Here is a 25,481-nt window from a genome sequence, read left to right on the forward strand (position 1 = left end):
TATAAGCCATTCATAAATCTGGGATTACTATGTAAAGAAATTTGCTTTCAAACTTTAAATTCATAAATCATAAAGTTGATTTCAGATGTTTTACTCAGATGCATACTTTCATAGAGTTTTTATTTCATTTCCTGCCTATTTTAGGAAAGGAGATGCTCATTTATTTATGTCTGCATTTTCGAATCTTTGCCTGTTTTGTATCAATACATTGATTTCTCTCAGGTCAGACCTTTTATTTCTAAAAGACAGAAGCTTTAACAAGGTAATAGTAAAAAAGAATTGAGTAGTCTCAAACATTTTGTTGTGTGCTGTTTAGTAGAATGTTGAGCAGGTAAGTTGATAAAAAACGTTTTTTGTTTTACTTTGTGCTTTTCATTTAGGCTCATCTTTTTCATTTAACCGATGTACCAAACCTTGGCTACACTGTATCTGAACATTAAATAATTGTGTTTTTACCAAAAATATTTTGCAGACTTACTAAGACATTTTGATCAGTAATAGTAACAGTCAGTGACCAGCCATTTAACAGGCACTAGCAACAAGGGTGCAGTGAAAACTTCAAAAATCCTTTTTGTATTATCTCTTGTGAACAAAGGGCCATATGTTGGGTTTTAATTTATACCCTGATACACAGAATAAATTATACAATGCTTCCTTTCCATACAAACATGAAGGTTCTATGCCTACCTACACACTACATTAAAGGAGTGTCTTAATGTTTTTTCAAAGAACTTTTTTAAACAGTTGCAAACTTAGAGAATATTAAAAGTTGAATGTCAAGATCTTTTTTCCCCAAAAAATGTATGAGAGCAAGTGGCTTACCTAATGCTCCATTACCCCAAGTGTATTAATACATATTTCCTACTAAAATACATCTGACTCCATCACTACAGCCATCCAAGTCAGGAAATGAGTACTAATACATTACTGTTATTACTGTTAATACCGACTCCATTCAAGTGTTGCTCCAGTCACATCCCTTATGATAAAAGGATCCAGTACAGATTAACACATTGCGTTTAATTGTCATGCTTCTTTAGGTTTTTTCACTTTGGACCACTTACTCAGTTTTCCCCTGGTGTTTTTAACCTTGGCATTTTTAAACATCATAGTTATTTTGCAGTAGTTCGAAGTTTAGATTTGTCTGATATTTTCTTGGGCTGAGATACAGGATATGTATCTCTGGCAGAAATGTAACAAAAGTGATGCTGTGTTCTCATTGCATTCTATCAGGTGGCATATAATTTTGATTCATAGCATTACTGATGATGTTCACTTTGATCACTTGATTAGGGTGGTGTCTGCCAAGCTTCTCTACTATGAAGCTACTCTTTTGCTTTCCCCTTTGTTATTAATACATATTTTGTGTGTAGGAGGGGGATACTTTGAAACTATGTAGATTATTATTTACTAGGCTTTCAATTTGTTTATTGATTTATTTATATCAACAAAGAGTCATCATGTTTTACTGTTTTATTCAGTGCATCATAATCTGTTTATATCTTGTTTATTTTAAGATTCAAATTGTCTCCATTGTGGCCAATGGGAGCACATTCAAGATAGATTCTGTGTCTTTTTACTTGTCCTCATCATCCATTGACTACTTCCTTGCTTTACAGCATAACAAGATATCAGGCTCATCATGTACTTTCCCTGCCCCAGTCCTGGAATCAGCCATTTCTTCAAGGAAGACTGGTTCTTTTTAATAGAAATAGTATTTAGAAGACATGATTTGGGCTTTAGGTATATTCCTTGCTCTTAGCCTGTCACTATTAGGTGTCACTCTTCCTAGGCCCTCCCAGTGGACATACATGCATATATATATTTTTTATCTTACAATTCTTAATCTCTGGATGTTGAAACCCATGAGTTCACATCAGTACATCTAGTTGTATTTCAATACCAAAGGGTTTATTCTACACATTCATAATTCCTTTCTCTGATAGTGAGAAACCTGTCTTCTGTTATCTTTAATGCTTTTTATTGTTTGATCAGTCTCCTTGAAAACAACCATTTTTCCATCTCCCTCTCAGGGCTGCTTTCTTCTCCTTGCTCAGGCTCATAGAGCCCACACAAGGCCGCCCTCCTCGGCTTACTCAGGCTTTAACTCCTCATGCCTGGCTGTGCTCTGACGTCCAATATCCAGTACCCCTCTTGCTTGAATGCACTTTTCTCTGGGCTCTGACACACTGTTCTGGGTCACTGAATGTGGATAGCTTTTTCACTGCTTTCAAACTGACTCCCATGGCTGGCCCACCCCCCAAATGTTCACACTCTTCTTACCCTACTTGGGTTCTGACCCCCCACACCAGGCCAACCCCTGAGCAGAGCTCCCCTTTGGTTCTAGATTCCCCATGTGATCTGTCCTCAGCCCATTCAGACTCGGTACCTTGTGCCTGGTAGCTCTCCCATTCGCCCTCCTTATCCTGCCTGGCTCCAGCACCCGGTTCTGGCACACTGCTGCTCCTCCCCAGCCTCAGCACAGATGCCCAGCTTGGTGGGCTCCACGTAATGGCTTCCAACTTAACTGTTCAGTAAGAGAAAGGGAAGGACCAAAAGGTTTATTAAGTTATTATCTTAAAGTTGTACTCTTAAGTGTTTTATTCAGAGGATCGCTTTGCCAATTATTATAATGAAAATCAGAGCAAAAAAGTAGAATTTGACATACAAAAATCACTTTACTAGAATGTGTTTTAAATTAAATGAGTTTTCTTACGTGCCCTGAACTAACTCCATTGATTAAATACTTTAAGATCAAACAAGAGATCAAGAGACTAAAACTTCATGTTTATTCCAGGTGACAGCATGCTATAAACTATCAGTTTAATATCATCCTGTCCTAACTACTTTCTTTTATTTGATTTTGTCACTGAATATGGTAATTTGAGTAGGATTAAACTTTATATATGTTCTTATATAAAGCAAAACAAAAATTATTTTAAAAATCAAAATGTATAATGACCTTAAATAAACATCTATTTGTAACTTGATTTTTCTCTCTCTCATTTAAATAGAAGAGTCATCATTCTGGCTGCCCTTATATGGTAACATGTGCTGCCGATTAGTTGCCCAACCAGCTTGTATGGTGGAGGATGTGTTTGCAGGATTTCTTAATCAGCAGGTTAGAGGACTTTAAATATCCTACAACAATTACAGCTCTAATTGAGATCTTAATATTCTGGCAGTTGTTTGGCCTTCTGATAATGAGAAGTATTTTTTAATGAAGTCTTCTTTCAAATGGGTTTTCTCAAACTTAGCCATAGAATGGGGCAGGGGTTTGGGGGTGAGAAGGTGGGGGGGGGGGAGGTTCTTACGCAGTTTTGATAGCTAAGGCACTACCTCTCCAGATTCCTCTGCTTCCTTAATAGTAGTAGCAGGATAATTAGTGACAGAGGACTCCTTGTGGGACCTGATGAGGACGCTCCACACCTTTCACATAAAGGCCTTTCTGGCAGACAGCTTTTGGCACAGTTTAGGCCTCTGGGCTTCCAAAGCTGCTTCCCTGCCACCCACTCCTGATTTATTTATAACCATAGTTATTTATATTCAGTAAATAATTAATTATGGCCTTCAATGAATCAATAGCTTTTTTAAGAAGATGCTATTAAGAGGAAAGAGAATTTGCATTCTTATGGGGCAGTCAACATTTTCCAGTGTTCTGAGAACAGTAAGGGAAAGTTATATTTTGAGTTTTGAGTTATTTTTATAATTTTCCTGAGTCACTAGATGAACTGCTGTGGGCTTTTAAGCACTAATTTTTAATAGACTAGCTTCTCTAAAACTTCATTGATTTATGATTTTATGAGTATAAAAGTTATATGATAATCATTACCTCCATTTTGCTTAATGCTTTTTAGAATTCCAAACCTGTCTTCTCTGATACTAACTTACTTTTTGATTTTGGGATATTGACTTACTGTGTAGTAAATTAATTGGTAACTATCACATTATGAAATTTCAAAAACCTAATTTAACTTTGATAATTTAAGTATTTTGTTGAATATAGAGTTAAAATGATAAATAATGATAAAAAGTTGAGAGTTTTTTTTTTTTTTCCAGCAAGTGTTAGAAGGTCTGATTAGCTGGAGAAGGCTGTATTGTGTTTTAAGAGGGGGTAAACTCTCTTGTTTTTATACTCCAGAAGAAATTGAAGCTAAAGTGGAACCAGCTTTGGTAGTATCCATTAACAAGGTAAATAAAATGCTATTTTGAAAATAAAGATATAGCATTTTATGAAGTTTGTTCTTTACTATTATAATTCACACCATTGGTCATCTTATTTACAAAAAGGGAAGGACTGCTAAAAATAGGTTGTTCCGAAAGATAATTTAATCTTATTTTTCTTTATGTTATAGAGCTTCTCTGGTAAAGGAAGTACTGTATATGTCCCAAGAAAACATAGTAATTGGAAATCTATACCAGCAAATAGATTTTAAAGCAGAGAATGTAAAATCCACAATAACAGAGTATTTAAATTTGTCATGAATTTATTTATTTATTTATTTATTTATTTATTTATTTATTTATTTATTTATAACCCCTTTATTGTGGTGTGATTCCTGTGCAGTAAAGTACACTTGTTTCACATTTTGTGAATTTTAATAGATGTACATACCAGTGAAACCATGACCACAGTCAAGACAGCTAACATTTCCATCACTCCGCAAGAGGTGCAAATTTGAATTCCCAATTTATCCCTTCTCACCCCTTTTACCCCCTGGAAACCATAAGTTTGTTCTCTGTGTCTGTGAATCTGTTTGTCATTAATTTATTTAATTAAGGGTTTTTAAAAACATAAATTGTTAAATCATGTTACAGTGATGATTTTTCTAGTTAACATTCAAATAAACCCACAAAAAGAGGTTAAATTCCTGAGTATACTTCCTGATTTCTTGCGGGATTGATGGGCAGTTGTTCAACCTTCTGTCAGAACAAGTAAGCCTCATATTCTGTTTAGAATACCTCACTCACACACACACAAAACACACATACACATAAATATACTAGTTTGATACAAAGGAGATTATAAAATTTTAGTTACAAATTTTTCACCCAAAAAGCTATAAGAAAACCTTTCTAAGGCAGACTTATTTTCTTTATCCTACAGTCCTAAATTTGTCTTTATGTATCTTCCAAGTCTAGTGTTTATTGGAGGATTTTTTTCCCTTCTTTTTATAGCATTCCTGCTCTAGAATTAAAATGTCATTTCTAGAGTAGAATATCATGTTTTCTGCCTATGAACTACACTTAGTTGTTTCTAATTGTTTTACTTTGCTTGCTTTTCAAGTGGTTGAATTAAAGTATATGGTAAAACATGAGCCATTACATCTGTTAACTGAAATATATGTGTTCTGCTTGTCTTTAAATGGTATTTTGAGGGAAAATGTAAAATTGTACATCCTGAAAAACATGGAGATACTGGTCTGTTAATCTATAAGGACTTAGTTAACTTGCATGATCTTTACAATAATAACATTTGGTCTGTTTCTATCCTACTTTTAGAAACAACATTGCTTTTTATTTTAAGGAAATCCTTCAGTGAGACCTTTTATTGTGTAAATTAAGTCCACTAAATTTATCAGTTTTATATATTAGAAAGATTTGTATTGCTCTTAAATAACGTACTTCAGTATTACAACATAGTGAGTTTATTTTCATTTAGAAAATTAGGTTAATGAAACTATAATTTTGTTATTGGAAAATTGATACAATTTTTAAATTACTTGTTAACTTATTGTTTTGTTTTGTTTATTCAGTGTTTACTCCCTTCCTATAGTCTTATGAAAATTTCAAGTGTAAGGAAAAGTTGAAAGAATAGAATAATAAACACCTGATACCCCTCACCTAGATTTTTCAGCCATTGTTAACATTTTGCTACATACGCTTTCTCTCTAGACAGTTAAAAAAAATTTTAGAACTATTTGAAACTAAGTACCAAACAGCATTTCTTCCCTAGAATATTTCAGCATGTTTCCTCCTGAAAATGAGGACATTTATTTCATAACTGTAATAGTATCGCACTCAAGAAATTTATGGTAAATAAAATCATATTACCTAGTATACAGAGCAAATTGCCCCAGTTGTCCCCACAATGTTCTTTCTAATTTTTATGTTTAGTTTGATCCATAACCCCATCAAGGATCATAAACTGCATCTGATTACCATGTCTTGTTTTTTCCTTTTCATCTAAATTATGCCCTTCACTTGCCTTTTTTTTTTTTTATCTTTCATTTCATTGACATTTTTGAAAATTCCAGGCAAGTCCCCAAATCTGCTTTTGACTAATTGTTTCATTAAATTCAGATTAAATATTTTTGCAAGAATTCTCCATAGATGATTTTGTCTAACCTATTTTCACTTAGTAGCTGGGTAGTAAGAATGGAATCCTACCAATTTTTTTTCTTGCATGTTGTACAATGAAATATGGTCATAAACCAAATTGAAGTGTAATCTAAACAAATGATATTTTTAAAGTCATTTGTTTGATTTAAAAACCATCTTCAAGGTATTGAATTTACTATACCTCCACCCTTTAAGGGAGGCAGAATAGTGAAGTGAGCTGTGTTGCAGGTATCTTCTCTCTATTTTACAAGTGAAGAAACATACCCAGAGATCAGATAGAACTTGTCTAGCTAGTAAGTAAAATTATATGGCTCATTCTTTTCCTAATGGGAAAGAAAAAATAGACAAGTGATAAATAAATATAAAATATAAATATATTAAAAAGGTAAAAATTCATGGATTATTTTTCTATTTCTCAATAAACATATTGCTAGATTAAGTTTGGAAGGCAAAATTAGACTTTTTCCTATCTCCATATCTACTCTGAATCAGTTTTGAAAGTAAAAATTAGCTCTAAAATGAGGTTCTGACCCCAAAGCCAAGAATCTTCCTGTAGGCAATGACTTAGACATGTGTTGAACCTTTGCAATTTAAATTTAAGAGAACAGTTGTAAAAACTCCTCTGTTGTTGTAGCCACTGCATCTGTATTTTCTGGAGTCTAATTCCAGAAAAGTAGTTAACAGTATTTACATGGCCTGACTAAGTTGACCTTTTCAGTTGACTCATTTTTCCTCGTGGTAATAAAGGCTGATGGCCTGGCCACTAATGGGATTCTGTAGTCAGTCAACTCCATTATTAAGATGACTGGAATCAGCATACTTAGAAATCCCAGTGGTGGCTCCACAATTGAGCATTCCAAATTCACAAGAAAATGATTTATCTAGTAATTTGTATAGACTTGGCCTTAAACTTGGGGACAACATGGGCTGTATTTGACCATGAGGACTGATAACTTAAATATCTCTTACATTGAACATGACTTTTGTCTAAAGTACAAAACAGAAGTTTAAGATTAAACCGTGAGTTAAGAGTTCAGGTTAGGAAGATTGCTTATCTCAATGATCAAACTGATGACAAAGTGTTCCATGCTCTAGTTTTGCAGTATTGCCATAATCATTTTCTCCAGTGCTGATTCAAGCACTGATTCTTGCCCTTTCTCTGTAGAAACTTTCCCCTTTGTAGTTCCTACCTCTACCTCAGGTTTCCTTTGAGCCCTTTTCATTCACCTAAAAACTTCACTCTTTAATAGTAAATACCACTGGTCTCGTTATTTAAATACATTAAACACCATCTCAGTCAAGAAATTTATTTACTTCTGAAAAAAATATATCTTCTATAATTGTATCTTATATTGAAGTAATTTTTACTTTTTTACTTATTTTTTCTCAACTTATGAAATTATTCACATTTACAGAAACGTTAAAAAAAATACCATAGTGAACACTTGTATACCACGTACATTCAACCATTAACATTTTGTCATATTTGCCTTATCTCTCTATTTTCCTTTTTTGGGGGAGGAGTTAAACATTTTATATTTTATTTAATTTTTAATTAGCTTCATAGGGGTATAGTGTGCATAAAATTTACAAATTTTAAGGGTAGAGTTTCATAATTTTGACAGATAACATATAGCTGTGTAGTAATTACTACAGTCACTATTGGATTATCTTTTTTTGTTTTTTATCTTTTTTATGAGAACATTTAAGTCCTACTCTCAGCAAATTTCAAACATAGTAGTATTGCCAGCTATAGTCACCATGTTTTACATTAGCTCTTTGGACCTTATTTATCTTATAGCTGAAAGTTTGTGAAGTCTCTTACATATATTTTTTGCTGATCCATTGGAACATGTCTCCAACATTGATAATTTATCCCTCAGTACTTCAACATGCAACTCTTAAAAATAGGACCCTTTAAAATTAAATAAATGTATCTATATAATCATGTATATAATTATAACACCATTATCCCAGCTAAGCAAATTAATAATAATTCCCATCTAATATCTAATATCCAGTTCATATTCAAATTTCCTCATTGTCCACAAAATACTTTTTTATCTTTTGCTTCCAATCTAGGAGTATTCAAAGATTTTGCATCTTTTGTACTTTCTTCTAAACTGTAGATTAGATCTAGCGGCCTCATTAGATTCACTTTAAGCATTTTTTTTAAGAGACTATTTCATGGATAATGACAAATACTTTAGAGGACATTCTGTTCAGAGGCACACGATGTCAGGTTGTCTCACTGGTGGCAATGCCAAATTTACTGAATTGGTTAAGGTGGTGACCGCTAGCTCTGTCCAGCATAAAGATAAGCTTTCATTTTTTACACTTAGCAGGTGGTTATTGAGGTGATACTTAGACGCTGTGTGAATATCTTTAATGGTTTTAGTGAACTCATTGCCCTTGCCTGAATTGGTTATTACGTTGGAGAGAGTATGTTTTTCTTATACTGTCCTTCCTTCTATATGTATTAGCTGGCATTCTTTTGTAAAGGTGGACTTTTTCTTATCAACTAGGAATGAATTACAGTCTCTCCTGAAAAGGTTGGATAAATGTTTAATGTTTTAATGGCCAATTTTTAGAGTAAGGAGTTGATATTGTATATTCGTACTGTATTGATGTTGGCAAATGTCTTGGAGTGGAGCTATTCCTCTAGAAGGCACATGAGTGTGATGTCTGTTGTCCCACCCCACCTCCAATATATATATATGACAAACTCATAGTTTTAAATCTATTTAATGTTTTAAGTTATTTGGTTTTTAAATATAAGGTAGATGTTTTAATTATTTTGCTTACTTAGTATGTCTCCTTTAGAAATTTACTATTAGTGTATTCCTAAATTAACAATATCTCTGATAAATGCCAACTTGGTATGTAGAGCAGGTAAGCACCAATTAAAAATTTTGAGTAGTGCTTTTGTTTCAGTTTTTAGTATATTTCTAATGCTGCATCTCTAAGATCTTTTTGTGCTTAGTAATGTTAAATATTAAATACAAAGCAAAGTTCCTTTCTTTTGGTTGTCTGTCTTCTTCTCCCATGATTTAGAGAATAATTTTGTTTAATGCTGCTTTAAAAATTATGTGAAAACAAATTTTACAATTGCTAAGGTATATAAATAATAATTGTGTTATTTTGATCAAAAGATCTTTTCTATAACTATAATTCTTGTCCTTCTAAATGGCATTTCCTGTAAGACTAAGTCAGTTCATTAATTTTCAGAGGGAGCCATCTGTGGAAATAAGGAAAGAAAAGCCTAAAAGCTATTCCCCTCCCCTTTTCAATCCAAATTTGAAAGGATGATTTACTTCAAAGTGATTGCTTCAACTTCAAAAAACTTCCCTGTGAATGTTATTGAGCAAGACATTCTCAATAAGGGGTACTTAACTGGAGCCACTGAATCTCCAATACATTGTTGAAAGCATTTTATTAGCCAAAGTTTTATCCATTGCCAGTGGGGTGGGGAGTAGAATGGAAAAGAAGTGTGGGTCTTTGGGGTCAATAGTCTTTTCTGAATTTAAATACTATGCATCACTTCATTTTAATGAATAATAAAATCTATACTAAACAAGTTAATAATGCTAGATGGTGTTATAGTCCTTTGTTAAGTTGTCTTAAAATTACTTCTAACCATTATGTTTATCATGGACCTAGCAAGTAAAATTGTTAGGAAGCACATGAGATTTTCTTCTGATTGTGTTAGTCCTCTTAATGTATGAACCCTGTTGACTATTCAGATTGTCCTTTATTAAATATAGCAAAAATATTTTTTAAACAGCCCTTTCCTTAGATGTTTACATCTGATTTTGTTGACATAAATTGCAAATAATTATATCACACTAATACTAATCAGACCAAATGCTTGGTGTAATTTATGGTTATGCTTTACATACTTGAAACATTTCTTGTTATTTATTGTAGAAGTTTTGCCTTCTTTGTCATTAGAGTATATATAAGATCTAAAGCTTATTTTTAGCCATCAGCAGTTTTGTCTTCATCCCTGATTAATAAGACTTTAGACCGAACACCTTTCAAAGTATTTATTTATCTTTACAACATGTTTGTGAGGAAGGTTTGAGTGAAGTATTATCTCTGCATTATAGGTAAGAAAGTAGACATTTAGTTTTTTGTACTTGTAGTTTATTTTTTCATTGTTTTTTTGAAAAATTTCAAGATAATCTATACAGAGAGTAGTATAAATGAACCCATCTGTACCCTCATACATTACCCCCACCATAAGATTATTCTGAAGCAAATCCTAGAGATCATATCATTTTACTATAGATATTACAATTGCCATACTTAAGAAAATGTATAATCATATATAAAATCAATATATCATCAAAAATCCAGACAGTATTCAGATTTCCCAGGCTTGTAATTTTTTTAAACAACATTTTCAATCAGGACCCAAATAAGAGTTGATGGATTGCATTGCAGTTGATTGATTAAGTCTCTTAAATCTCTTAATCTGTTGGCTTTCATTCACCCTCTTGCCTTCTCTCTCTCATACACACAATTTATTTGTTGAAGATCTTTGGTCATTTATCCTACAGAGTTTTTCATAGTCCAAGATTTGCTTTTTGCATCTTCAGGTTATCTTTTTTCTTTTCTTTTTGAATCGTATTTAGGTCTGTTGGTTGCTTAGTAAAAATATATCTTAGTACTTTTATCAGGAGGTGTATAATGATACCTGGTCTTCCACTCATGTTAACATCCACTGCTGAACATTGCTTAGATTCTTTATTTCATTAGGGATTGTAAACTGGTGCTATTTTAACATTCTTTCTTCATTTATTAGCTGGGATATCTCTACTTCATCAGCTATTAGGTTGAGGGACAAGTCTTACAGGAAAGACAGGATAAAGGCATTGTTTTTTGCATTTATATGCTAGTTACCCAAACTGTGAAGCGGTTCCCTAGCACCCTTCAAAGGTGACCATTGAGTTAGTTATTAAATATCATTATGAATTTGTGGATTTAAAGACATGTCATACATCATCAGTCCGTTACCATTGTAAATCTTATTGATGTTCAGATTGTCCCATCTTGGGCTACTGGAAGCTTCTTCACATTTCTTCTTGAGTCCTTTTGATACAGCCCGAGTAATCTTTGACTTCTGAAAAGACAAGATAGTCCAGGATGACCCTATATATTTCCTGACCAAGGCTGGGAATGAACCTCTCTAAAGAGCTCTGATACCTTTTAGTAGGAAATAGTATTTAGAAACTGTGATCTGGGTACATAGTAGAGCCTTTTAAGGTCATATAATCAAAAATAAGGTAAGAAACAATTCATAAATCTAGTCCTGATCTATTAATTTTCCATTGCCACAGCAATGGAGAGATTCTAAGTACAATTTTAATGCACAATAATAAAAAAAACCTTAAAGAAACGTTCATTTGACTTCAGAGTTACATTTCATTACAAAATTGACTCTCAGATTATATTTTTTTTTACTTCACTTGGCCTTCTCTGGGTAACCACCATCTCATGCAGTGGAAGATTTTGGAGTTCAAAATGTGCTGATTGACAAAAGTAGAGCCAGCCAAGGATGAAAATTTCACAGTGAATAATCTCAACTCTATCTACAAATCAATAAAAATTAACTATAAAGCCTCCCAAATCAACTAAAAGGTTTGGGATTAGCAGAAGCAAAACAGGAAACTGACCTTGGTGAAATGCTGATCTCAGTACATGTTTCCTCACCTATAAATTAAACAGTGGATTAGGGGTTATCTCTAGGATCTGAGTCTATCACTGTAAAACTTTTTGTCATTATCTGAGTTGTTCTTTTGTTATCTCATTCATTTATTCATCAAATATTTTTCAAACAGTTAGTGGGTACCAGGCAACATTTTAGGTGGTGGAAATAGTTGGGGCAAAAGTACCCATTTCTTGCTTTCGTACCTTGCTAAGGGGAGATACTTACCTCATCTGTACATTGTATAATAGTCCTAAAATTCACCTTGTGTTTTCTAATCCATTCCTTGTTTGGGAAGTGAAGTCCTAAGTACTGTTATAGATACTTTGCTCATAGTGAAAAGCAGCTTGCATGAACTTTTTGACATTATGAGAAACTTTGTTTAATCATTTTTTTCTTTGACATGCAGCTTTTTGGTTGAAAAAAAATTCCCATTAGTTAAATTATTTTGGATGATATAATGTAGAAGTTAATTCAAATAATCTATTCTGTGTTTTATTTGCACCTTTTAAAAACCTCTCGTATTGTAAAAGTTTAGCAGTATTTATGGTTACCAGAGTTAATGGAGTGTACAGTGTTTATATATTATTGTATTATATTCTCTTAGAAGGATATAAATGGTCTAGTTTGTCAGAAAAAAACTTATTTAAAAGTTGAATACATTTTTATCTTATAAACAAAAGGTAGACAGAAATTTGTATTAGAGTGGATTTGAGTGGAGGGAATCAAATTTCAGAAACAAAAATACTTCATATTTTATTGTTTGAGTTTTTAAACTCAGCCCCCTCACTGAGCCAGCCTTCAATTAGTCTGAGAGAAGCATATCAAAGATTCTTCTAAGAGCTTAAGTCATTCTCTGCTAGTGATAATAAGCTGCATATTTAAAGAGGTTGATTACATACGTTATTAGGCTCCAAAGATGCCATTTAGGGCAGCATTTTTCTATATTGTATGAATAATTACATTAAAAGATTAATTCACGAAGTTTATTACTAAGACATAGAAATGTAAAAAGACCGTATTATGGTAAAATTACAATGTTGACCATAAATATTAACAATCCTCTGAAGACATTCATATTCCTACTTCTTAAAAAATGACAGGTAAAACTGTCTCTAAGTTACCAATCTGTATATTGGAAGATTCTTGAAAGTTTCAAAGTTGTGTCGCTACTTTATTCAGTTTACGTTTTTTTGGTCAGGTGATAATTGAACAAGAGTTCCTTCTTTCAGAAAAGAACTTCTTATATAGTCTAGATGGTGTTCACCTGCCCATAGTTACCTGTTTTTCAGAGAATGGACAGCTTTTCTTCTAAATTCTTTGGTACTTCTGTAATGTCCACATAGATATTAAATTTGTATGTCGGTTTTGGCATGTGACTCTACATACAGCCTCTCTTCACTTTATACTCAGTGATGCGAAAAATTTCTTCCCAGTCTTAATCAGCTTTTGTAACTGCCAGCCAAATATTCTTCTGCACACATTTCAGTAGGCTTAACCATATTCCTTCAGAACTGCTCTACCCTGTACAATAGCTGCTAGTTACCAGGGGCTGTCAAGCACTTAAAATATCGCTGGTCCAAGTTGAGATATGCTGTAAGTATAAAATACAGACTTGGTTTTGGAGCCCTAGTATGAAAAAGGATTTAAAATGTCTCAAAAAATGTTTATCAATTTGTGTGTTAAAATAATATTTTGAATATGTTAGGTTACATAAAATACATTATTTTAAAATAATATATTATTACATAATTATTTTCACCAGTTTCATTCTACCTTTTTAAATGTGGTTATTAGAAAATCTTAAATGACTTGTGTGGCTCACATTATATTTCTAATGAACAGTATGCTCTAGATTAATGTAATATCAGTCATTATCCAGACAGCCACATCCCTATTTTTGCCTAATGGATAGGTCTATTCCAGACTTTTCCTCATGATTCACTGGAAACTACACGTAGGTGCAGCTTGTCACATGGCATGACCATACCTGTGTGTTACTTGGGAATAGTCTCTTCCACACAGAGACACAAGAAGGATCACGGCAATGGCGTATCTAGTACCACTCAGAAAAAAGATTTAGACTATCAACATGTATGAAACCATTGCCTTTGTTGTAGTGTTGCATTCATTATTTTGAAAAATAATTTTTACTGTTTTGGAGGTTGTATTACTTTATGAATCTTTCGCTGTGAGCTTTGTAAATGAATGCTCCGTATGCAATAAATGTAAAATAAAGGAAAGCCTAAGTGCTGCAGTGAACACTAAGTTATGGTTTTACTGCTTTAACTGATAACTGTATATTACACATGAATATTAGAATAAGAAACATACTTTACTGATTCTTTTATTTTATTACTGTTAGCAATGTACTTAACATAACTCACATTACAGTTATGACACGCTATACTTTTTTATTGCAAATTTTAAGATGTATATAAAAGACAGCAAACTCCTACTTAAACTGAGATCAAAACAGAGGTCGTTTTAATGTCATGTAATTTTAACATAAGTGCTATGTTAATAGCATACTTTGAAACATTACTCTATTTTTAATATAAAGCATTTTTTTAAAAAACCTAAGTTTGAGGTTGAATATTGAAAATTCTCTAAATTACATATTTTAAATTTCAAACAACCAGCAATAAGATTATAATTGCATCTGGCATAAATATGGTAGCTAAGCAATGAAATACTTGTTTGATCGTTACAGAAATATTCTCTTGTAAAACACCAGTTATTCTTAATTTTTAGGAAACCAGAATTCGGGCAATGGATAAGGATAAAAAGAAAACAATCCATAATTTCTCTGTCATCAACCCTGTTGCTGGACAGGCTATAACTCATATTTTTGCAGCTGAAAACAGAGAAGATCTTCAGAAGTGGATGGAAGCCTTCTGGCAGCATTTCTTTGATCTTAGTAAGCTGACGTTTGGATTTTCTAGTAGGTTATTCATGTAGCATGAAAGGATGCACATAGCAATCTAAATATTAAGATTATAATTGTATAGTTTGTATCAAGAATTTTTCATACTCTTGAGTAAAGTGATAGTATATTATCGATACATCAATGCTTTTTTCTCTCAACCTTTCCCCAGTGCCTGACTGACTATAGTATAGTATACCTTTGAATTCCTAGTATCCTTACCTGTTATTTTTAAGTTCTTCAGGTCCCTAAAACAACTAGACCACATATTCTCAAAATATTAGTTTGAACTACTTAAAGCAGTGTGTTTGATCAAAGGGATAGTAAGCTATATGAGGAATAAAACACTTCTCAGGATAGTGATGATCCTAAAGTTTTGAAATGTTCAAAAGGAGATTCATTTTTATGTGTAACCTTCTATTAACTCCAGATTCATTATATCATTTTGGACATCATCCAAAGACTTTTTTTTTTTTAACTGCACATATGGTTTTTCAGTTTCAATAATACAGTTCAATGGCATGGATTATAAAAGCAATGTGATATAATGTAATAGAGTTCTAGTATGTAAAATATGTGAGGTTCTAATATTACCAATTTAAGGAGGAATTTTATCATCAGGAAAATATTGAAGTTGTATACTGAAAATATAGACTATTGATAGTGACTATTTCTAAGCAAACTAAACCTACTGTTAAATTCAGCCAGCATTTTATGTCTTTAGAATACTTTTCTGTAGAATTATTAAGTAGAGCCACTTCCAAACAATACAGAGTTATTTCTGCAACTCCTAGAATAATCCTAGAGATACTTTAGGGCTTCTTATGAACTGTTTTCAAGAACTCTATAAAATAGTTAATATCTGCAGTCCTCGGGTTAATTTTTATAAGCCTACTCTGATCCATGGCTTGGTCAATTATTACAGTTATTGTTGGGAAGGGGCAAAAAAGGAAACTAAATTTATTGATTATCTTACACATACCATATGGCTTCATTTATTTTTCATAACAACCCAGTGAGGTAGAAATTATTTCCCTCTGCTATAAAGATGAGAAAATTGAGGCCTGAAGAGGTTTCTGGTTTACTGCAGGGAACCAGAGGACTCCCTCAATGACATAGATTCTTTATGACTTGTCAGTATTATCCTTAGGCATTCAGTAGATGTTTAAATATTTCTTAAATATTGTTAAATATCAGGCACTCAGTAGATGTTTAAATACTTGTTCCATGCTTATCAGCATACACTACATTTCTTTATTTTAAAATTTCAGCTGATTTTAGGTATGTAACTTAAAAGACAATAACTTCCTTTCATTTGCTGATGACAGCTAAAATTTTAACTGCTTTCCTGAATGCTCTGACTTAGAGCCTGTCTTACAAAAGACTATGTTACTTTTAGAAATGATTCTGACATTTTATAATTCTTACGTAGACAAAAACAGGAAGGGGGGGGGGAATCCCAAAATATTATAGTATGGGTATCACCTACTACTATAGGTGATATATAGTATGGGTATCACCTACTACTAGGTGATCTGTGTTTTCAGTTCCCAAAACATGTAAAATAATTTAGCCCGCTAAAATAGGGAGCTGGAAGGATAAGAATCTCATGACATTTTTGTACTGTCAGAGCAATAAGAAAATGATGACAACTAGGTTCTCAGTTCTGGCTACTCTAGTATTTAATGCTTTGGGGATAAAAATCTGCCAATTGATCTTTTTAAGGTGTAAATTATATTACATCTGCTCTGTAGAATTCATTGTATAAGATACGAAGCAAAGTTGAAAAATGTTTATACTACCCTAAAGATTGGCTTGTACTTTAGAATTTTTACCTTCCTAGTGATAAGTGTAGTCTCTTACTTCGGTGAAATATGATGTGTAGAACAAAGTAGAGGATAGTTATCCAGGACAGAATAAAGTAAGAGTAATTTATAATTTAATATTTAGAGCAAATTTCAATTATTTGTCTTGGCTTAAGAGTAGAAAGTCATGAGGGTGAGGTAATTAGAAATCATGAGAGAACACTAATGGAGCTAGGTATTTTAGCCTCTGGAAGAAGAGCCTGAGGAGTGGAAGTTGGGAGGCAAGGGAGAGGTAATAGCTAATTTTTAATATTTGAGAGCTAACAAACATGTAAAAGGAAAAACACTTGTTTTGGATGATCAAAAAAGGGTAGAGCTAGGAGTGGTGGGTCAAAGATAATTTTTTTTCAAATGTTTAATATAAACATTGAGTTAAATAATCAGCTTAGCATAACAGATCATTTTGACTTGGGAATGTTATAACAGTAAATATGGTGGGATATTCAATATATGGATACTATGTAAACAAAATATATCCATTCAATATTTTATATTGGGCCTTTGTTTTTATGTTAGCATATTGGCATCGTGCATACCTATGCATACTAATTTATTTACTGGTAAAATCAGTATTTTAATTGTAACATCTTGACCTGTGAACTTACCACATTTATACCTCTGACTTCTGTAACACATGGGATGTTTCCAGTTTTCAACAGTATTAGTATTCTGCTACCAGTTTAACATTGAAACGCTTTCATCTACCAATACAGAGAAAATACTGCACTATATAACTTGTCTAAGATTTGACAGAGAAATGTTTGCTAGTTTAAAGTGTCTCCTTATTTTTCCATTAGATAAGGCCTTTTTTTCCTGCCCACTAGAAGGAAAGGCTGGCTTTTATATATTTATCTAAAAAAAGGAAGTAGAGGGGAGGAATAAGTTATCAGATCTCAGATCCTACCAGATTAAAATTCTACATAGCAACCTTTGAAGCCTCAAACTGAAGATTTTATCCCCTTTATGAATTGCTATGTGGGTTATTTTGAAATTTTTACCGTATTCTATACTTAGCATTGTAATAAAACATGCTAAAAGGTTTTTTATGTTTCTTAACTGTTTAAGGTGATGGGAATTAAATTTTATGCATATATTACCATATTAATATGACAATAAATTAGACTTAAAGCCACAAAAATGAATAGATAATTTGAATAAATATGAAATGTCTTTAACTTTTAAGTCATGAAAAGTAAGTTGGGTATTGAATATGGAGATTGAGAATATAATAAAAGAAAGAGAAATATATATCATAAAGCTGTATAAAAGGGCATATTTGTGTATTACATTTACTTTTCTACTGATGTAAGATAGAATATAAGAATGGTGAACCTCAGCAACTTACTTTTGTAATGAATATATGGACACGTTGTTTCTAGCACAGTTGTTACCCAGCATGCAGGTCCACAGTAAAGACAGAAAGGTTAATTTTTTTTTCATTCACTCTGGAGAAATAAATCTGAGAATTTTATTTTGAGATGAACATAGTAAAACTTAACTACAAGAAAAATTAATGTCCACATTTTTAAATTTTAACTTGATAAATGAAACAACTTATCCAGCAGTATTTTTCTTGTTATTCTGAGTGCCTGATGGCTTTATCTAAAGTGTCCTTCCTAAAATAAATTAGATCCAGTTAGACTTTTGAGTGATCTTCTTTATAGTAAGAGGCTTTTTAAGTATCTTTACTAAAATGAAAATATAGCATTTTTCTAGTTGTCTCATTTTTGAAAGGGCATGATAATCATCTTGAAGAGATAATTGTTAAATAGGCAATTCTTACTTCTTAATTAAAATTTTCAAAGTTAAAATGATTTTTGAGAACCACTTTTTTTTTTCCTACTTCCGTCTAGGTAACTTTATTTCGGTAATTTTTACCTGTCAACTGTCTTAAATGCTGGATGTTTTTATTTAATATTTAAAATAAGAAAACTTACACAAACTTTTGCTGTGAACAGAAATTTTGGTTATTGACCATTCAGTGAAGTAGTACTTAATAGTAGTAATAGTAGTATTTAGTAGCCTACAGATCTTAGCTAGTGTCTGTTCATAGGAATTTGTTTTTAAAGTAGGGTACTTTTATGCCTCAACGTGAACTTTGAAATCATGGGTAGTATTAGGCTTCTTTAAGGCAATGCTTTTTAAATTCACTGTTATTTTTTAAAGCAAAAGATGTGTTGAAAATTAAATATACATCTTCACATTTATATTTTAAACTAGCCTGCCTTTTTCTGTCTTTTTTAGGCCAATGGAAGCATTGTTGTGAAGAACTTATGAAAATTGAGATTATGTCACCACGGAAACCACCTTTGTTCTTGACAAAAGAGGCGACCTCAGTCTACCATGATATGAGTAAGTGGAGTTTGTCTTTTCTAAGCTGCGGGGTAACAAAAACAACATTGTCCTTACTCAAGCAGCTTATTCTATTGACATTAAAATGCTAAAATTTTCAGAGCACAGTCAAAATGAATGAAAAAAGACTATGATTATAGACTAAGGAACTCATGTTTAATAGATGAATTAATACAAAATTAATGAATACACATTTTTCATAGTTTGAATGCTTAAGATCAAACAAAAATGTTAAGGCTTCAAAATGAATAAGGGTACACTGAAAATAAATATTAGCTGAGTAGCTGATGAAAATTCTGAAAATGTAAACTTGCAAATTCTAAAATATAATTATGTTCAGTAATTTTTTCTGTATTTTATTAAATTTGTTTTAAAGTAATGTTGATAAATGAATATTAATAAATGGAAACTTCCATGTCCGGCCCCAAAATTGGTTAAGTTTAATACTCTGGAAAATTTTAAATTTCTGGACTCATTTATATTCCATTTCCCACACTTTGAAGGGTGTTTGTTTATCTTTGTGGGATTGCCTTGGTGAACAGTGTTGGGAACAAGCACAAGGCAATGCTAAATTCTAGTGTATTTTACCAACAATGTCCCTGCACTTACACGTATCTTAAAATGTTCTATTGAAAATTATACATTTGAGTTTACACATTGGAAAATACCATGTAATAGACCTTATTCTCTGTTTCTTATTTTCCCAAGGAGAATTTTATCCAGCATTCTTATCACCAGAGGGGCATCAGGGCCTCGTTCTGTCCCCCAGGGTTTTTTGTTTTGGGGTTTTTCCCGTTACAGAGACTTTGCTGGTCTTCTGGAAAGAATACTAATCCCAGTTTACAGTTCAGGGTTTTATAAGAGGGAATCCACCCTTACCTAGATGTTAGGATAGATTTTAAATCCAAGAAAAGTTGTTTAATAAATAATCTGTAGAGTGAGAAAAAAAATTCTGATGTAGCTCCACTCCTTTGAAAGCTGGAGTTTTGCACATTTATTTAGGGATATACTTGGGCATATAAACGTGTATGTGTGCAGTGTGTAGTGTGTTGTCTCCTTATTTTCTTGGTTTTATTGGAATGGTTATTTTTACAAGCAAACACTTGTTTAAAAAAAATTAGCTTTTCCTAGTCAGCTTTTGATGACCATTATAGGTAACATTATTTAATAACTTACTTGGGTAAAGTGTATACTGCTTTTGAATTTTTTCCATTTATCTTTTCTGAAAATTATTACAGGCATTGATTCACCTATAAAATTTAAAAGTTTAACTGATTTAATACAAAAAAAAATTGAAGAAACGAATGGAGAATTCCTTATTGGTCAGCATAAAGAATCCTCACCACCTCCTTGGGCCACATTCTTTGATGGTAATCATCAAGTTGTCCAGAAAAAGGTATTATCTCCTGGAAGCAAGCAGTTACATGATGGGAAAGGGAAAAAGAGACGAGCTCCCCTTCCTCCTTCTGATAAAGCTCCATTCACCTTAAAAACACAGAACAACACTGATCAGTTGATTAAGGACAACTGGGAAAAAACAGGTATATCTCAGACCTCTCCTTTGGATACCAGATTATCAACCTTAATGCATCACTTACAGAAACCAATGGCTGCTCCTCGAAAACATCTTCCTGCCAGGAAAAATAGTTTAACTGATGGTGAACATGCAGACACTAAACCTAATTTTGAAGCCAAGCCAGTGCCAGCACCAAGGCAGAAATCTATCAAAGACATTTTGGACCCTAGATCATGGTTGCAGGCACAAGTATAGAAAACCCATAATGTATAAAACATTTAACAAAATCTGTAGCTATGAAGCTTAATTCAGAAGCATTCTAGATGTAGTAATATGTAATTATGTAGGCAAATATGATAGTGATTTACATCAATAACTAATAAGCTGTTAGGTGTGAAAAATGTTTTATAATGAAGAAATGGATTTCTCTTTTACTTCTGACTCTCAGAGTATAAGTGATTTCTCCAGCAGAGTGCAAGAGGCAGTTTCTAGACAATATCCCGATTGTTGGAAGGGTTAATTTATTCCTAAATTAGTACCAGCCAGTGAACAAGCACTAGGCAGAAGAAAGCATTAAAATTTCTTTGGGGAGAGACTGTCTAGTAATTTAAAATGTGTTAAATAAGAGCCATATTCTCATTGTGAGAATTTTAATACTAATGGAATGTTTAAAAGTTTTATTCAAACCACAAATTATAGAATCCACCCAAGAAAATGTCTTCTTAGCATTCTGGAATTCTCATCTAATGGTCCACTGGCTCTCATCTATTGTTTAACTCACTAGTTAACTCAGTGACCTTTCAAATTCCTGGGGTAAATTTTGGAATATCAAATTCCTTGTTTTTAAAGGGAATGTGTAATGTGCTATTCAAAGTTGTTTCCTTGATGAGCCCTGAAATCCTGTTGACATTAACTTTTGTAAGTAAAGCATAATATTTCTTAGTTTAGGGAACGGATAGATGAAGTGTTCCTTACTTCCACTTTTCTATGCATGGTACTAATTTCCATTGTGACATTGGCATTTGGGGAAGTGAGTAGCTGATTAACACCTTAAAATTCATTTAATACTTATTTAAAAAGCAGATGGCTGATTCAAAAATATATCAGAAAAGTTGGCCATTATAATAATCTTCAGAATTAATCCTTCTAAAAAATTTTAATTAAATTTCCTTTTCTGGTAAGGGTTCATGTCTGCTATTGATATTCGCCATTAAAAATCATATTCTTACAATAATGACATTGGAATCATTTCCATAGGAGGTAATTTCCATAGCAACTAATCATAGTGACCCAAACAGAATAATGAAATCAAATGAGGATTAAATAGCAAGAGGATGAATACTTTGAAGGAACAAAAAATCCATTTTTAAAATAATTACGCTTCTTACAAACAAGAACTGGATAGTTTTAAAAATCTAATCAGAATTTCCCGGTAAAATAAAACAATTTCCATAAGGTGTCAGCAACAGCACTAAAAATCTCAAATCACACTGAACGCTAAATGTCATTGCAAGAAATAAAAATACAAGAATTAAATTACCACCCTGTGTATAATCTCTAGAGATCTTTTTAAAGCTCATAAGAATACTATTTAGATCAGAACTGCATTATTACAAAGTAAAATGAACACTTGACAAAAAATAACATTAATTTAAATGGAGCCTTTCATTATTTTTAGATAGCAGAGTCTTTATTCGTTTATATAGAATGATGTAACTGCCAGGTTACTTTTGTGTTTGCCTAGGACTCCTAGTAAGAATTGGGACTGAAGGGAGTAATGATACAAAAGGTCTCTTGTGACTGGCGACACCAGGATAGATATAGCATTTGATGAGGAGGAAATCCTATGTGCTTGCCTGATAGAATTTAGAGACAATCAAGTGTATGAAAACCTAAAAAGGTAGGATTAATTTGCTTTTTCTAACTAGAAAGCTCTCGTAAATCTCTTTTGTGATTGCCAGTTCAGTAAATGATGTATTAAAAACCTAAAGGATATTATTGTTTGAATTGTTTATTTTTTAAACCTTCCTGCTGTTTTTGACAGCATTTTTGACTGTCAGTGTCACTCAGTTATTGAGCTAGAAGATGCTGCAGGCAAAATTGTTTCTGAAAACTGGCATCTAAGCATTCTTTATTTTTTTTAAGTTGAATCCTTCCTTATAACAAACCAGTGTTAAAACTTCCTAGTTATGCTCTTGTCATTTCTCCTCATGCATATTATATCAAGAAGGATTTAAGTTGTACAGAAAAGAGAATTTGTTCTTAGAGAAATTACTTAGCAGTTGGGCACTTTGACACAGGCTGAAGCCCTTCTTCCTAGAACCATTTAGGTGAAGCCTGAAGAAGAACCTCCCCCCCCCCCAGATTATTCAGGCTGTTTGTAGGGGCCCATCTTACTGTATGTTACAAAGCCTTTGAAATCGGGCTCAAGTCTTCAGCTGTAGTTCCTTTGACTTTGTGCTCATTAAATGTTAGTTCGCTTTGCCCCAAAAGGTATAATACAAAGTTGAGCCTCCCTCCATCCCTCCTTTCCTTCCTTACACAGTAAAAAAAAAAAAAAAAAATCTGAAAATACAACACTTTGTCAAGGAGTTGGTCAAAAGAAGAATTTGTTCTCTCATTTCCTAAACCGGAAGTTTATGACAGAGGAAACTATGCCATGTAATAAAAGACATTTCAACTTTTTATGAGCTGGCTTTTCACATTTCTTGTTTGTCCTTTTAATTTGTTTCTTGATACATGAAGACTATAAACTTGAAAAAAAAGAGTTAGCTGTCAGATCTTGATGATAATATTATAATTGGGGAAACATAATAAAATAGTATTTATGATATTATAATTCTGACAATCTGATAATAATAGCTTAGAAAATTACTTTTGAAACTCTGGGATATAAATTACTTACAGCAGCATTAAGATAATATTTTAATTGCTACAAAGTAGTGAGCTCTTTATTTAAACCTCTTGCAAGGACAAAGAAGGCATTTTATTATAAACGTACACCTCCTAAGGTAAAACAGTCTTTCAAAACGTCAGGCGTGCCAACTCTTGGTTAGTTGCATTAAATCCTTCCTCCCTGTCTGCAGTGCTCCCTTACTTCTTTTAAATGGATGTGCATGTATGTGGAAAACTAAATCTATTTTTTATAAATGCCTTATCTTTACCCTTTAGGATCCTACTAAATGTATTTTACCTGAGTACTGTTTATTAAAATGGAGGCTGCCTTGATTTAAAGACAGTTCATGTAAGATAGGCTAAGCAGTCAAGTATTTCTTTAGGCTTATGTTCAGCACCTCAGCCACCTACAGAGAAGTTAATTAATTCAGTCCAAAATGAAATTATAGGGCAGTTCGGTGCAATTTATGTTAAATGCTATTTGAATGTAATCACTTTGTTACCATGAGTGAAGAGCATCCGTACTCGACAGAATACTGCACCATGAACAAGGGAAGTGCTTTGGCAGGAAAAATTTCTGTCCTGTTGTCAGAATTTATCAAAACTCATTGTCTTTTTAAAGAGTGAATTGAACAGTAATTAAACTTTAGTTGATGACCATTTGTATTCTCATAGTTGTCTTCAGTGTTCTATTGGTTTTAAACTATAATGAAGATAATAGAGTTGACTTTTTGTATTTACATTTCAAAGACATTACTATTTTTAAATGTTTACTTGTCTCTAACTGCTTCATTGCTAATAATAGTTATAATGAAAATGGTTTATTCTGGATCACATACTCTTAGTTAATACTAGAAAAGGTGTTACCTTTGAATTTTTAAAAGACAAGATTTTATTTGAAAATATGTATGGTAGGGTGTATTATTTTCTGCGACATACTTGTATAATTGGAATTGTTTGTCATTTTTATTTTTTAATTAAATGTGGGTCAAGCTTCTGGATTAAAAAGATATATATTTTTTAAGTACTAGATATTGGTAAGGAAGCCAAGGTCATGTGATTGAAACTTCTAAACGTTAAAAGAACTGATATATGAAACTATTTTCTAGGTTTTTTTTTTTTTAGGTACCCACCCTGGGCTAGACTGATAGAAGTAAACAGTGTTGTGAAGTCAAGTTAAACAGAGAAAGACATACCCAATAGCTGGTGCTAATCATTGCAAGACTAATAGTCAATAGCTTGGCATAACTAATACTTATTAAAATGTTTGTAGATAATCCTTTTACAATGTAATCTTTTAAAAATCCATTAATGTAACTTTAGGTTTTTAAGTTTTTTATTTAAAACAATTAAAAAAAATTTTATTGAAGTGTAGTTAATTTACAATGTGTTAATTTCTGGTATACAACAAAGTGATTCAATTATATAAATATATACACACACACACACATATCCTTTTTTTTTATACAGAGGAAACTTGTTTTAATCTATTTTTATATATAGCGGCTAACATTTGCAAATCTCAAATTCCCAAATTTATCCCTTCCCACCCGCTTTCCCCGGTAACCATAAGATTGTTTACTATGTTTGTGAGTCTGTTTCTGTTTTGTTTAATGAGTTTGTTCTGTTGTTTGATGAGTTCATAGTGTCTTTTTTTTTTTTTTAAGATTCCACATATGAGTGATATAATATGATATTTTTCCTTCCCTTTCTGGCTTACTCCACTTAGAATGGTGATCTCTAGGTCCATCCATGTTGCTGCAAATTACATTATTTTATTCTGTTTTATGGCTGAGTAATATTCCACTGTATAAATACACCACAACTTCTTTATCCAGCCATCTGTTCATGGACATTTAGGTTGCTTCCATGTCT

The 25,481-nt window shown here is 32.4% G+C and overlaps 1 protein-coding gene across 1 annotated transcript in view; it reads left to right on the top strand.

Moving 5' to 3' along the window:
- RTKN2 (rhotekin 2) overlaps positions 1-24,895 on the top strand; it is a 69,117-nt gene extending 44,222 nt beyond the window's left edge. The window contains exons 8-12 of the mRNA XM_031461239.2: positions 3,015-3,121; positions 4,060-4,191; positions 14,807-14,972; positions 19,088-19,195; positions 20,434-24,895. Of these exons, the coding sequence (XP_031317099.1) occupies positions 3,015-3,121; positions 4,060-4,191; positions 14,807-14,972; positions 19,088-19,195; positions 20,434-20,966 (1,046 nt within the window). The 3' untranslated portion in view covers positions 20,967-24,895. The remainder of the gene's footprint in view (positions 1-3,014; positions 3,122-4,059; positions 4,192-14,806; positions 14,973-19,087; positions 19,196-20,433) is intronic.
- The last annotated feature ends 586 nt before the right edge of the window (positions 24,896-25,481 follow it).

The sequence above is a fragment of the Camelus dromedarius genome, chromosome 8 (assembly GCF_036321535.1).
Source record: "Camelus dromedarius isolate mCamDro1 chromosome 8, mCamDro1.pat, whole genome shotgun sequence".
NCBI lineage: Eukaryota > Metazoa > Chordata > Mammalia > Artiodactyla > Camelidae > Camelus > Camelus dromedarius.